Here is a 13,951-nt window from a genome sequence, read left to right as displayed (position 1 = left end):
TTCAGTAGTTTCTGATAAAAAGTGGAGCTGGAATGCTAATTTCTATTAATCTCTAACAGATTGGCTCAGTAATTTCCAAGAAAAATGACAAATTTCTAAAGTAAATGTGATATTGTGGTGACTAATCCCTATTAATCCCTAATTGTGCATTGAACTGATACCATAATAGTTCGATGCACCTCATCATAACAAAGGTCCATACAACATTTCAGTGAAGTTCAGCCTTCAAGATTCCTGTTCAAAACTGGAAAATTCTAGCAAAATGCCGGCCTGAATGAAAAAGATTAGTTAGAAGTAGATCTGAAGTTTTTGAAAGGGAAAGAATTGATCCTGCTGAGCTCAAGAGAAATCTGAGGAAAGGTAATGTGTCAGTTTTACCCAATGAGTTGAACAATTGGAAATGTGAGGTCTGTGATCAAACGCTCCTCTCGAAAGCTGCCTACATTAACCACACAAAAAAAAAAAAAAAAAAATATATATATATATATATATATATATATATATATATATACATAGTGTGGGCAGAGTGAGCAGAAAAGCGAAGGCAGAAGTGAAACAAGTTTCAATACTCAACCTTGTTTGCCATATATGTGGTAGACTGTGCAAGTCAACTGCTGGCCTGGAAAGCCATCTCTGATGAGAATGGTTATGAACATTGAGATGGCTAGCGCCTGTTGAAACAATTGCCATGTATGTATGTATGTATGTATGTATGTGTGTCAGGTCATGTCATGTGCTACTGGTACCATGTAACCCAGTACTACCTGCCTCATGGTCGGGTCACCGGCGACTAAACTGGTTCCCCCACCAGACTTGTTTGGTGAGGAGGGCGGCTAGTCTCCCTGAAGGATTAAAAACAAGACCTTCCAAAGGGCGAATGAACTCTTTTTCTTGGTCAACGGCCAATTAGCACCGTATATATTTGTGTGTGTGTGTGTGTGTGTGTGTGTGTGTGTGTGTGTGTGTGTGTGTGTGTGTGTGTGTGTGTGTATTTGGGTGGAGAGGGTTCCCGTAAGCCATGGTGAAGGCAACCTTTCTAGGAGAAACAAATCTCTGATTTAAAAAACCATAAAGCGGAAGACCATTACCCGCATTAAGCTGGTCTGCAGTTTAATTTGTTGCTGGCTATCTTGCTCTTGCTTGTTGCTGGATCTGAACATTTTGAACCGAGAGAGAGACTTAGCTGTCGTACAAAGCATAGACTATGTAACATCATATTTGTATAGGCATTTGGGCTCATGGATTTTAAATGTTTGAGGGAGTGGCACTCGTCTGACAAGACGTTGCAATCATCATGTATGTATGTATGTATGTATGTATTGGTTTGGATGGGGTGGATAGGGTGGATTAGGTGGACGGTGGTTTGATGGGGGTTGGATGAAGTGGATGGGGGTTTGATGGGGTTTGGATGAAAGGGGGGGGTGATGGGGGTTGGATGGGTTGGATAAGGTGGATAGTACTCATTATCCATGATAAAGGCAGTTCATCTAAGAGAGGGAAAACTCTTGTAAAAAAAGCAAAACGACCTTTCTTTGATGATGATCTCCACAGTGGAAGTATTACTGTCATTAGTTCAGAACTCACAGATAAAGCTTTTGGGCTAGAAAGTAAACTTTGATAAAACATTTGAGAGCCTGGTCTGGATCAATCGTCTCATTCAGTGTGCTATTGGATTCTCCATGCCATCCTAAATGGATTGCATGCTGTGCTAGCTCAATGTAAGTTATATCAGAATTTTTTTTTTTTTTTTTTTTTGCTATGTATTCTGTCTTTGATACATAAGAGCACAAAACCTAAAAAATCCCTGAAGGGTGATCATATTCGAAACCGAGTAGACAGCCACTATGTATACATTCAGAACTGAAGAGCCATCTACAGTCTGATAAACGGGCGTTGAATTAAAGAGTGGCATTCGTCTGACGAGATGTCGCAGTCATCATGTATTCATGTTTATTATATCTCCTCTGCAGGAGGTAATACGCAAGATCAAACAAACACGAACAGGCAGCAGACTAGTATAAGTGCACTCTGGCTGACAAAAAAATGCCTGAGCTGTCACTAACATTCTCCGGTAAGAGCACAGCAATAAACTAGCCCCTTTCTCAGAGAGAAGTAAAAACCTGGAAAAGTGGATCTCCTTGAACAGAAGTGCACCTCAGCCCAACAGCAACAAAGCCATTGTTAGACTGATTGTCGAGGACGTATCCTCGACTAGTATGAACAACACCTACTAAAGTTGTGCCAATGTGTGTATATGTATGTGTGTTTATGTATATATGCATGTGTGTGAATGCGTGTGTGTGTGTGTGTGTGTGTGTGTGTGTGTGTGTGTGTGTGTGTGTGTGCCTTTCATGGCACAAGTTCAAGAAAGTGGAGTTTGAAAAGCCAGCACTCTAGAGAAAGAACACTCTGGTCTACACAGCCTCATCGGCATTTCTCAGTAGAGGAGATCAGGCGATTAGCAATAAACTAACCTCTTCTCAAATAGTGAGAAGGAAAACCTGGGAAGGTGGACCTCCTAGAACTGTACAGGACGATACCTCAGACAACAGAGAACCAGCCACATTAGCAATGGCCTAGACTCTCTCAACACCAAAATCCACACAGTCTGAACCACTTCTGAAATGGCTTTTCCCTGTTTATTGCGATATGTTGCTTGTATTGTGCAATTCTAGGAGGTCCACCCTCTCAAGCTTTACCGGGTAATGACGATGGAACTGCCCAGACAGTTTTTTGTTTTTTTGTTTTTTTTGTAGGTCAGAGTGCTCTTCGTCTGGGATGTTGCTTTTCAATCCCACTTTCGGACCCTAGCGTCACTTCTATCATCGTGGGAGAGAGATAAATACCCCACCCACTCCCCTTCTAGCTTATACGTTCGAGTATCCGCGAAAAGCAGGTTAAAACTAATCGTATAACTTAATAATTACTGATAACCTGATTTGCACGTTTCTTTAGAAAATGAATGATAAAGTTTATTTGTTGTTACTGTTTTAACCTATTCGTTTTCATACCAATTAATCCGAACGCGGCTTTGTCTGCTTTTCTATGTTGGATTGCAATTTTGAGATTATAGTTAAAAATCTATTTATCCTGCTTTAGCAATAGTGTCAAGGACCTCCACGCTTGTTGTTGTTGTTGTTGTTGTTGTTATTGCTGCTCGTCGTCGTCATCATCATCATCATCATCATCATTTACTACTTCTACTACATTCTTTCTTAGCCTTGACTTCAGGTAAAAAAAACCTGCCTTTAAATTCCTATGACAGCATCTATATATGTACCCGTGACCCGTTGGGTCACAACCATTACCACTATTTATTTTAGTTACGTCCTCTCTGGGAGGTGGCGGTTGGATACAAGGTCGGGTGTGGGTTTGATGACAGTGTTTCTGTCGGACGAACTAGATTCAAACTTGGCACACACAGGTCCTCAGTTTGTGTTGTTAACCAGTTTTAGGGGAGAGTCAGAAATTTTGAAGGGTTTCTTTAGGTCCTTTTTTTTTTAAAGAGTTTTAATTTGAGCAAAGCACCTCTGGGATGGGGCGGCCTCAGAGAAAAACTTTCGTTGAAAAGGGTTCACAGGATTTATAAGCAAATGTGAGAAAAACGAGGGATATATGATGCAATAAACAAAGACCAAATAATGAGTTCAGAAATTCATAAAAGAGATATTCTATGTATGCTTTAAAATGGGAGTTTATAGAAATAGGAAAAAAAACAGAATGTTTGTGAATATTTTTTAAGTTCTTGTAAAAACGAGGGGGATTTATTAGTTGAGATATTGAATAAGGCATAAGTTTTGGTAATAGGCTGGCTTTGGTGTAGTGGGAGGTCAAGTTGGTGATATTCTCAACGTATGACCAAATGAAGTAGTCCAGCGGGTTCAGAATGGGGGAGGATGGGATTAGTGAGAGAAGGGTACAAAGTCGTAGCACTCCTGAAACCAAGCCTGGGTCTCTTTGGACTTGTGGGCCAGTACCGAGTCCTGCTGCCACACCCACGATTTTCCAGCAGCCACGTGATTGCACCAGGGGATCACTACACTCTTCAACACATCCAGGTATACTTTGATGTTGATTTTCAAGCCAACTGCGAAGATGTGAGGTAGCGCCATGTGGCCCTCTTGAAACTACACCAAAGACCATAACCGTGGCTGGAAACTTTGTTTCATCACTCTGGGCACTTCTTTATTATTCGTGGCAATCCAGCGATGCATTTTGAGGGTGCTGGGAATGGTGTCCTGCTGTCATAACTTGGATCAGTAGAGAGCATGAGCTGTACAGTGGCGCATCTCTGATCTCACTTGTTGAACATTGTGTCACTTTAAGACATGGTAGAAGACTCCTATCGCTCTTGGGATTTGTACACAACTGGCCAACTAGTAGATAGTTTTTTTTTTTTTTTTTCAATTTTCACCCCAAACAAGGCACAGTGCCACTTTGAAGTAGGGGGCTACTATCGGGGACATAAGTTGCAGGGGTATTATGGAGGGAGATGAGTAGCAAGGTGTCTCTTCACATTACACTCTAATCTCTGCGTATCCAGTACAGTTGGGAAAGCAGAATCCCGGAAAGGAGTTCCAAAGTCTAGCTGTTCTGGGGAAGAAACTATTGTAGTAGAATGCTTTCTTACACCTAGGGATATCTACTGTGAAGGAGTGGGATTTAGCTGCTTGTCAAGTTTGTTGAGGGTATTCATGTCGAGGGGGTACAAGTGCTTGTAGTTCATCAGAGCATTCTCCATTAAAGTACTTGTAGAACAGGCAGAGGGATGCAACATTTTATCTATGGGACAGAGGGTGAAGCCTAGATTCAGGATCTATCAGGTTGGCGACTCTCTTTTGAACCCTGATTTCTATGCAAACCTCGTGGTTATTGGATAGTGGAGAAATTGTTGATTGGCCATTATTTACAACACTTATAGCCCAAATGTGACAACAGTACTCCATATGTGGGCGAATGGTGGCCTTGTCTGCAATAATAAAAAAAACTAGTTTTCATCAAATGGAAATGGAATCATGTCATCTTTTCTATGGCGACAATTTTATTATTCCAGCCTATACATCAAATAATAAATATTCACATAAGTTCATGGTTTTTTTTTTCTTTGAGTGCTTTAAAGAATTTTAAGAGGTCACAAAAATTCAGATATTTTTCCATTTTTTGTGAAATTTGAATAATAGATATTAGACAGCAAACAATAAATATTCCCAAAGTTCAATGAGGTGGGAATAAGTTTCAAGAGTTTTAAGGAACATAATATGGACACAACCTTGCATTTGAAAGTTCAAATATTTCAGATATGCATTGAATTTGATTGATAATCATTGGAGATTCCCTGACTTCATGTTCCTTCTTAAGATTCCTTACACATAAACTTTAATTTTCAGCATTTTATAGAATCAAAATCATTCAATGAATTTTTATATGAAGTACAAATATGTATTCTAGATATAAACTTTTTTTTTCAATAGCGGGAAGATAACCGCTTATCAAGGTTAAAAAGCCACTCGAGGATAACGATTAATGAGCGTCAGGTTGTCAGTGAGACAACACTGCGATTATTGGTAATGGTGGAACTTGGATAGTGCTTATTTATTAAGAGGACGGCTCAACAGGAACTTGGTCATATTACATTTGAAAACGGTCATGATATAGTCAGCTGGAAAGTAGCCCGACAGTATCGTGTTTCACAGAAAGGACAGTCTGAGAAAAGAAACTTTGCTTGTGAAATTTACATTTAGTTTTAGGCACAGATAGATAATAAAGGAAATCCTCAGCAGTTGCTGTAGCTAAACGAGTTCTTGCTGTGAATGTTTTACGGGGGAGGGGCATAGATAGAAGCTCAGTTGAGCACCTGGCTTAAAAATAACAATAGAACATAGATAGACGTGCTACCTGTCTTCTGTGAGAAAAAAGAAGTAAGGCAGGAAAAAGGGCTTTACTCGCTAGATTTCGAAGTCAAAGCAGGAAAGAGTGCTCTTAGCAGCTCCTCTCCAGATGTGGGAACAGTACTCAATCTTAGGGTGTATTTGGCTTGCACAGGTAGAGAATTGTGCAAAGAGTGAAATACCTTCTGGAGCAGTAGAATGATCCAAATATCTTGATTTTAATCTTCTTAAGAAATCATGAAAGTGGTGCAAAACTGTGGTGTTCAGATAATTCATTTTCATCTTAGTATGAAGTAGATTTTATTTTCCTTACCAATTTTATGTAGATTAGACTTTTTTCTTACTGACTTAATAACAAATAAGTTTACTTCAGCTCATAAAGTTAATTTTTCCATCTTTCTTTTCTTTTCTAGGAATTTATGTGTCCAGATTTTGCGATGGCTACCCTGAAAAGATGTTTTCCGGTCTTCTTGGGATTGGTGACCAGATTCTAGAAATCAATGGTGTTTCCACAGACAAGATGACCGTCGATGAGGCCCATGACATGGTGTCTTCCCGAGATACACTTATCCTTCGAGTAATGCCAGACCCGGCCAATTACAGGGTATCGACACTGCCACATTGATACAAAAGAAACAACATATGTTTGAACATGTACAGAGAATTACAATTCACATACACAAAAAAAATAAAATACATTATGGTCTGTTGGGAAAAGGACAACTGGAAATTGGTACAAAATAAAATGGCGTCCTGCTTTTGACGGTCTGCAAGAGGGATTTTGCGAGACGGTACATGACTCCTTTTGGAGTCCTAAGGCAGGCAAAGATTTTTCTCAAAATGGAGGAATTTGATGTTCACTAAATTTACATGTAAACTTCTTATAAAGTCTTGATTTTCATTATCTAATTTAAGTTAATAATTAATGTATACATGATATAGTTTTGGTGGTCTAACAAAAACCCGTGTGACAATGTGATTATGTAGTATTCAAGAAAAAAAATGATTAAATTTTTGCAGCAATAATATTTAAGATTAAATTCGTGTCATTAGAGTTATTTCCCATGGTCTTTTGTGCAATGGTTGGTCAGAGAGGGTTATATTATTGTTTTTCTATCCTTTTACTCGTTCCGGTCTAAATGTTCTTTTTATATGATCGAAATATTTTATTTTTTCTTAATAATCAGGATAGCTCTTATCATTACAGAATTATTTAGGGTGGATCTATATGACACATTTCTTCAACTCTAACTTATATATGAATCATTCCTCCACCCTAGATTATGCAAGACACATTCCCCCACTGTTAAATTGTACATGATATATTCCTCCAAGCATAAATTATATATTACACATTCTTCCATGCCTAAATTATGACACATTCCTCCATCTCTTAAATTATATACAAAACATTCCTCCACTCCTAAAATATTTGTTATTTAATTTTATTTTTAAACAGATTCTTGGATTAAAGGGCACATTTTCAGATTATAAATGTTTTTTTTTTTTTAAACAAAAATGTCTTTTTTAGTAATCGTTTGAGAGTCATCACTTATCAAAGTCGAAAACCATTCAAGGATATAATTAATGCGACAGAATGATCAGTTTAAAAAAGAACATTATGAGGATATAGAAAATGAGTAATAAAATGAACTAAGCTTGATTGGTTATAGAGACGATGACAAAAAATTTATTTACATCCGATTTGAAAACAACTATGTTGTAATTTGCAGGGAAGCAGTCCCATCGCAACGTATTATACAAATGGGGATCCCGTGTATAAAAGCTTTGTTCATTGAAATATTCAACTTGACACTATGCACAGGGAGAAAGATAGAAAAGTTTTTTGTTTTTTTTCACATGGTTCCAAAACAAGTTTTTGCTACGAATGTCCTATAAAGAAGAGTTAAAGATTGGAGCTCAGTCGATCACCTTCCATGGAAATAATGATAGAGTAGAGAGAGACTAGCAGTGCCTTTTCTATGGGAAAGAAGCTGTAATAATAAACAGAAAAAGTTACCCCCCCCCTGCTAGATTTCAAAGTCAATTTTGTACTCTGTCAAGGCAAGTGTAATGTGACCGTTATGCTCAAATCGTGTCATTACATTTCAACCACTCGGACACACACGTTTTCTGGTACCGTTGCAGAAACAAACAAACAAACAAATGAAAGAAAGAAAGAAAAATCCGACTCAGCATTTTTTTAAAAAGTGCAAATGAAAAGCATTTATTTTAGTTGGGCAGATTGCTGAAACAATCTTTCACTTGGTGATACAAGCACCAAAATTGAAATTTGTCAGATTTGCTTCTGCAGCCAGCTTGAAAACTAGCGGCCATCTTGAATTTTCTGATGGCTAACGTTCTTTCCTTAAAACGTATGTTCTGAACGTTATTTTTGCCAATTTTGGTTCTTGTATCACTAAGTGAAAGATTCTTATGGAATATTGAGATAACCTGCCCCACTATTTGTGGTTCTTCCAAGATAATACATTTGATATCTTTCAAAAATCTTTTCGAATACACACACACGTGTTTTACAATGCTGTGCCATATAACATGTGCTTTTTAAAAGTCTCTCTCCCCACCACATGACACTGGCCATAGCCAGCGCTTTATCGCCCTTGACTTCACACATCCATCTTCCTCAGCACACAACTTGCTACTCTTCCTAAACGACATGCTGTCCTTTTCTTCTCCTTTTTTTCTCCTCCTTCCCATGACGTCAGTGCTTGCACACTTGCTTAATTTGCATATGTGCTAAGACAGCTGCTGTTGCTATTATTTTCGCTAGTCAGCCATTCTATGGCTGCAGCTGATTTTCTCCCATGCATGCCATTAATGCTATGTTATACAAGATAGTGTGCTCTGAGCCTCAAATGTGGCAGGAGGACTCTATTTTAAGATGTATCCGATTACCATATAGAGGATTAGATTAGGCATCTTGTTATGTTTTCATCAATGAGTGATCAATAAACCAAATAAAATAAAATTTCTTTATATATACATGCGTGAGGTGTTTTTATTCTCTTCATCATTGCTGTTTTTCATCTTCACCATTTCTGGTGGTCGGCAATTGCCTGTTCAACTATGACAAACAAAACTTTTCATGCAGGAAAGACACACGGAGATGTTCGCTGAGTTTTCTTCAAGGTTTTATTGGAGAGAATTTACTTATGGAGAGAGACTAATGTATCTTAATTATTATTTACTTCCTAAATATAACTTGTTAACTTAAGAAATGAGGGATGCAGACAAACAGACATGTGTGATATTCGTCATCAGATTATTTTATATTATTGGTCATGTCTCTTGTTCGTATAGCTTCCCAGGAGTAATTGTACTGAAAACCTATGTTTCTCCTATTCAAAAATGTGGCATCATTCATCATCATTCGACTCCTGTTTTATCTACAACATTTGGCCTCTTGCCTCTGCCTTTTCACCCATCTTTCATTTAATCCTGAGAACGATTTTGTTTTACAGATCTGGGTTATTTTGATATGCACTAAGAGTGAGCCTTGTTAAAATTCATAATAGTTGACTTAATTGCTACTTACAGGCATAGAGTCTTTACTATATAACAATCAGATAGTTTTGGGGAATGATGAAATAATCCAATTATATTTCCAGTAACCTTAGCAACAAATTGAGTTTGAGTCTTCAGTTTCAGACCTGGTGTAAAATTCAGTCCTAGGAGCTTATCAAAACAAAGGGCTTCCTCAAAGAAAGAGCTATTCATTTCGACTGTACCAAAACAAGGATCCGAGCGTTGATGGTGAAAAGAGAGAAGCTTAACTTGTTCTGTGTTTTAAAAAGTGAACCTTGAGGTTACTTTTGGCAGCCTCGTAACTCTCGCTTCCATTATTTTGTCCTTTTGTTCTCACATTATGTGAGCGATGTTTCAGACAAAAAGGAAAAAATTGCTGTTTTCTAGGTAAGAAACTATTCATTTCATACTTATCGTTGACTGGTTTTTGATCTTGAAGTAGTATTATTTTAGCTCCTTACACCAAGTGGCTTCATGATTTGTCTGGAACGATTTCCATTCAAAAAAAAAAAAAAAGGGGAGGGTTTCAATTTGCTATATAAGTTTTATGCAAAACTAGGTGTACCCCCTTTCACAGGGTTACTCGGAATTCACTACTACAATTTATGTGTAAATTTTGTTTTTATTGTTTTTATTGTTTTTAGTAATATTATCATGTGTAGTTTACATGTCTTATATTTTGTTGTAAATTTCGATAATAAAAATGAGTTGAATTATTAAAGAAAATATTTTTTTTGCTCATGATGAAATTGACTTCTTGTGTTGAATGTTAAATAGTGTTTGTTAAATAGTGTTTAAAACGCAAAAAAAAAAAAAAAAAAAAAGAAGCCAATTTACTGGAAGTAAATGTGTTATATTTTCATCCATGAGCAATTAATAAATCAAATAAAATAAAAGTCCTTTTACATTTACATGCGGGGAGGGGGTATTCTTTGCATACTCACTTCTTTTTACCTTCGCCGCGTTTCATGTGTGGCTGTGATCGTCTTATCTAGTGGTTCTCAATCGTCTGTTTAACTAAGAAAAATAAACTTCTTCAAATACAGGAAAAACATAAGGAATACATCCGCTCAGTTTTTCAAGGTTTTATTGGAGAGAATTTACTTATGGAGAGAGAGAGAGAGTAACAACTAATGCTTTACTTCTTAAATTTATTTTCTATCTAACAAAATGAGTAATGCACAGACGGACAAACATCAGTGAAATTCAACTTAGATTATTTCTTCCTTATTACTGTACCATTCTCATGCTTCCAGCAGAGAAATTGAACTGAAAGCGTTAGTTTTCTCTCGCTCAGGAACATAACTCATTTGGCATATTCTCATATCATTCGACTATTTGGCCTACTGTCTTACCTGTTGCCTCCTGTTTCAATTCATGTCACACGGATACAATTTTGTTTTCATGTAGGTTATTGTGGCATGCACTAAAGGTGACCTTCGTCAAAATTCACACTAGTTTACTTAATCGCTACTTACTGGCGTAGGGTCCCTAATTATGTAAAAAAAATGTAGTAATTGGTAGCAGTCAAGTTACAAAGATGCTATGTAATTTTTGCTTTGGTGTACACACAAACTATATTCACGATTTTTTAAATGTAATACCCTAACTTAAATGTTGTAATGGCTGGCAGGCAAGTCATAAAAAAATGTGGTATTATTTTCTTTTCTCACTAACCCTTGTCCTTTATTGGTACATGAAAACTCTGTTTACATTTTTAAAGTTTGTAAAAATAAAGAAAAGAAAAAATGTATTGGATGTTTTGTATTTAAAAAAAAAAAAGAAGTAAGATGTAAATAAAAATAAAATATAAAAAAAATGAGGAAGTTTATGTATTTATGATTGGACAAAACAGAAAAAGAAAACGCTGTTGCGTGTTATAATATAGCCTTTTTTTTTTTCTTTTTTTTTTTTTTTTTTTTTTGACGAAATTACGAAATGTTACATGTGTTATCTTAAACCCCTTTGTGAATGGATGTATACAACTGCGGATTTTTAAAACCTAGAGTTTTTTTGGGTTTTTTTTTTTTCAACTCTTGTCTAGAATTCCCCCTGTATTGAAAAACTAAAAAACGAATAAAAACCTGTATGATGTACGTTCCCGTGACAAAACGAAAATACCATATTCTAAAAAATCCTGTACATTGCTCTTGTAGTTTTATTTTTAAACTAGCGAGGGGTACCCGGCGTTGCCCGGGTGTTTGGGGTGGGGGTGGGGTTAAAAAAAAATGTTTTGGTAGGTAAGTATGAGGATCGAACCCGAACCCTTGAGGCAAAGTTGTAAATTAAAGTGTGAAAAAGAAAACGTGCGACGTTAACGATTGCCCCACCGCGAGATGCTAACGGAAACACGTTTGAATTTATTTATTTACTTGCATTTGGCAGGTGCCCGTTTTAATGAGTTAATGAGGTCAAGTTTGACTGCGGGATTTTTATTTTCCCAAGATGGAAAAAGACTAACCCACATGCGGCGAGCGACCAATGTTGAATATTTATCTTCCCGAAATCGAGCAAATTAAATAGACAGGCGAGCTTCGTTGTTAACTGTGAGATATTACGATTTATATCTGATATAAAAAGTTTTAAAAAGTTGTGAAAAAAGCCTTTTGTAGACATACAGAAAAAGCGAACACACATACATACATTTTCGCTTTTATATTTATAGATAAATTAAATTTTATGAGTAACAGAAGAACATCTGTTTTGTCTGCCATTTTGCAAACAATCTAACAAAAAAAAAAAGAAGCAAAACAACAACAAAGGGAAATAACTCAACTATTTAAACTTGCTAGATTTATGTTGCAATGCCTATGAATTCCCATTAATTGCTTTAAAATGATTTCCTTTACATATGTACATCATAAAGATTTTTCTTTATTTTTGCTTTAGGGTGAATTCTGGACAAGAGCCTGTTTTTATTTCTTTCCATCTTTCTTCTTCTTCTTCTTCTTCTTCTTCTTCTTCTTCTTATTTTTCTTCTTTTTCTTTTTCTTCTTCTTCTTCTTCTTCTTTTTCTTCTTCTTTTTCTTCTTTTTCTTCTTCTTGCCAAAAATTCTTCTTCTTGTTTCATTTTACTTCAGTCAAAGTTCTTAGAAAATCAAGGGGTCCTCTTTCTAGGGTTAACACTTGATCTCTTTATGAGGTGCATAGATATTCGAGTGTAAATTAAATTCTACTTACAATCAAATTCGACGCAATTTCCAACACTATCGATAATTATGCCGTTGCCTCATTGACCATCTTACATCCATTAACCCCTATGCTCAAGTGGCCTCCAGACCTGAATAAGTGGTGACTCCCTTGTAAAAAAAAAATTCTTAATGGTTGAGTGAGTAAAGAAATAAAGAACATTAAGTTTCCTCTCACTAATTTACTAATGTCTGGACGATTAATCGGAATTGGGAATCAGAAAAATAAAAACTTTTATCGGATTCAGAAACATTAGTACTTATTTTCCGATATCAAAAACGATTCTTTTAATGGTCTTTTTCTATTTAATTTTGTTAAAAGCAAAATTTTCCACTGCTGGTAGTAATGATATAAAATAACAAATATTTATTGATTTTTTTTTAACTAATAGTAAAACTGAAATGGATTGATCATCGCTTACGCGTGTATTTTTTTACACCTGAGAAAATATCTGCACAGTTAACATGTGTTTTTACGATAATTGGGAAAAAATAAAAACTTCATAGTTAAATATTTAGAGATTTATAAAGAATCAGAATCAGTAATTGCATCGGAATCAGGAATTTAGTAAGACATCAGTAATTGCAATGGAATCAGGAATTTAGTATGGAATCGGTAATTGTATTGGAATCGGAAATTTAATACGGAATCGGTAACTGTATCAGAATCAAGAAAAATATTGGAATCGTCCCATCACTATTGTTTACCCAGTTAATTGTGCTACAGTATATCTTTCTTGTGGTCAAGTTTTTCTTTTTGTTTCCTTTTATATCAATCGAAGTTCTAGGAAATCAAGTGGGGGCCCTTTCCTGGGGCTAACACTTGATCTATATATGAGATGCATAGATATTTGAATATTCCATTAAAGTCTTTCATTACATCTCAAACATTGAGTTAGTAAAGAAGTTGAGGACATAATTTTCCTCCCCGCAATTGATCATTTAAATATTTTGGAGTATACCTTTCCAGTGGTCTTTTGGTCTTACTGGATCCCAGGATTAGAATCCATCTAGTCCGGTGGAGTATCCAGCTTTTTGCTGTTATTTAAAGTAACATCATTTGGAGAAGGTGACAATCTATTGTATAAATCTCACCTGTCTGTTTAAATATAAGTATGTATGTACATATGTATGTATGTATGCATGTATGTATGTATGTATGTATAAAACTTTTGACAGAAGCGACGGATTTTTACGAGACTGGTATTGTTTTAAAACTCAACCCTTTGGACAACAAATATCGAAAAATTGGCTAAAAACATCATTAATTCCCTCCCCCTCAACTGGGTACTTTTCTACAAGAAGGAGTCGCTTTTTTCGCCAATATTT

The 13,951-nt window shown here is 36.1% G+C and overlaps 1 protein-coding gene across 1 annotated transcript in view; it reads left to right on the top strand.

The window, feature by feature from the left end:
* Positions 1–11,256, top strand: part of LOC145286435 (uncharacterized) — a 118,719-nt gene extending 107,463 nt beyond the window's left edge. Inside the window, exon 8 of the mRNA XM_080135349.1 lies at positions 6,302–11,256. Within this exon, the coding sequence (XP_079991475.1) occupies positions 6,302–6,513 (212 nt within the window). The 3' untranslated portion in view covers positions 6,514–11,256. The remainder of the gene's footprint in view (positions 1–6,301) is intronic.
* Positions 11,257–13,951: the final 2,695 nt, after the last annotated feature.

The sequence above is a fragment of the Euprymna scolopes genome, chromosome 10 (genome assembly GCF_053919585.1).
Source record: "Euprymna scolopes isolate OS-2025 chromosome 10, ASM5391958v1, whole genome shotgun sequence".
Taxonomy (NCBI): domain Eukaryota; kingdom Metazoa; phylum Mollusca; class Cephalopoda; order Sepiida; family Sepiolidae; genus Euprymna; species Euprymna scolopes.
This window is presented reverse-complemented; position numbering and strand designations above follow the sequence as displayed.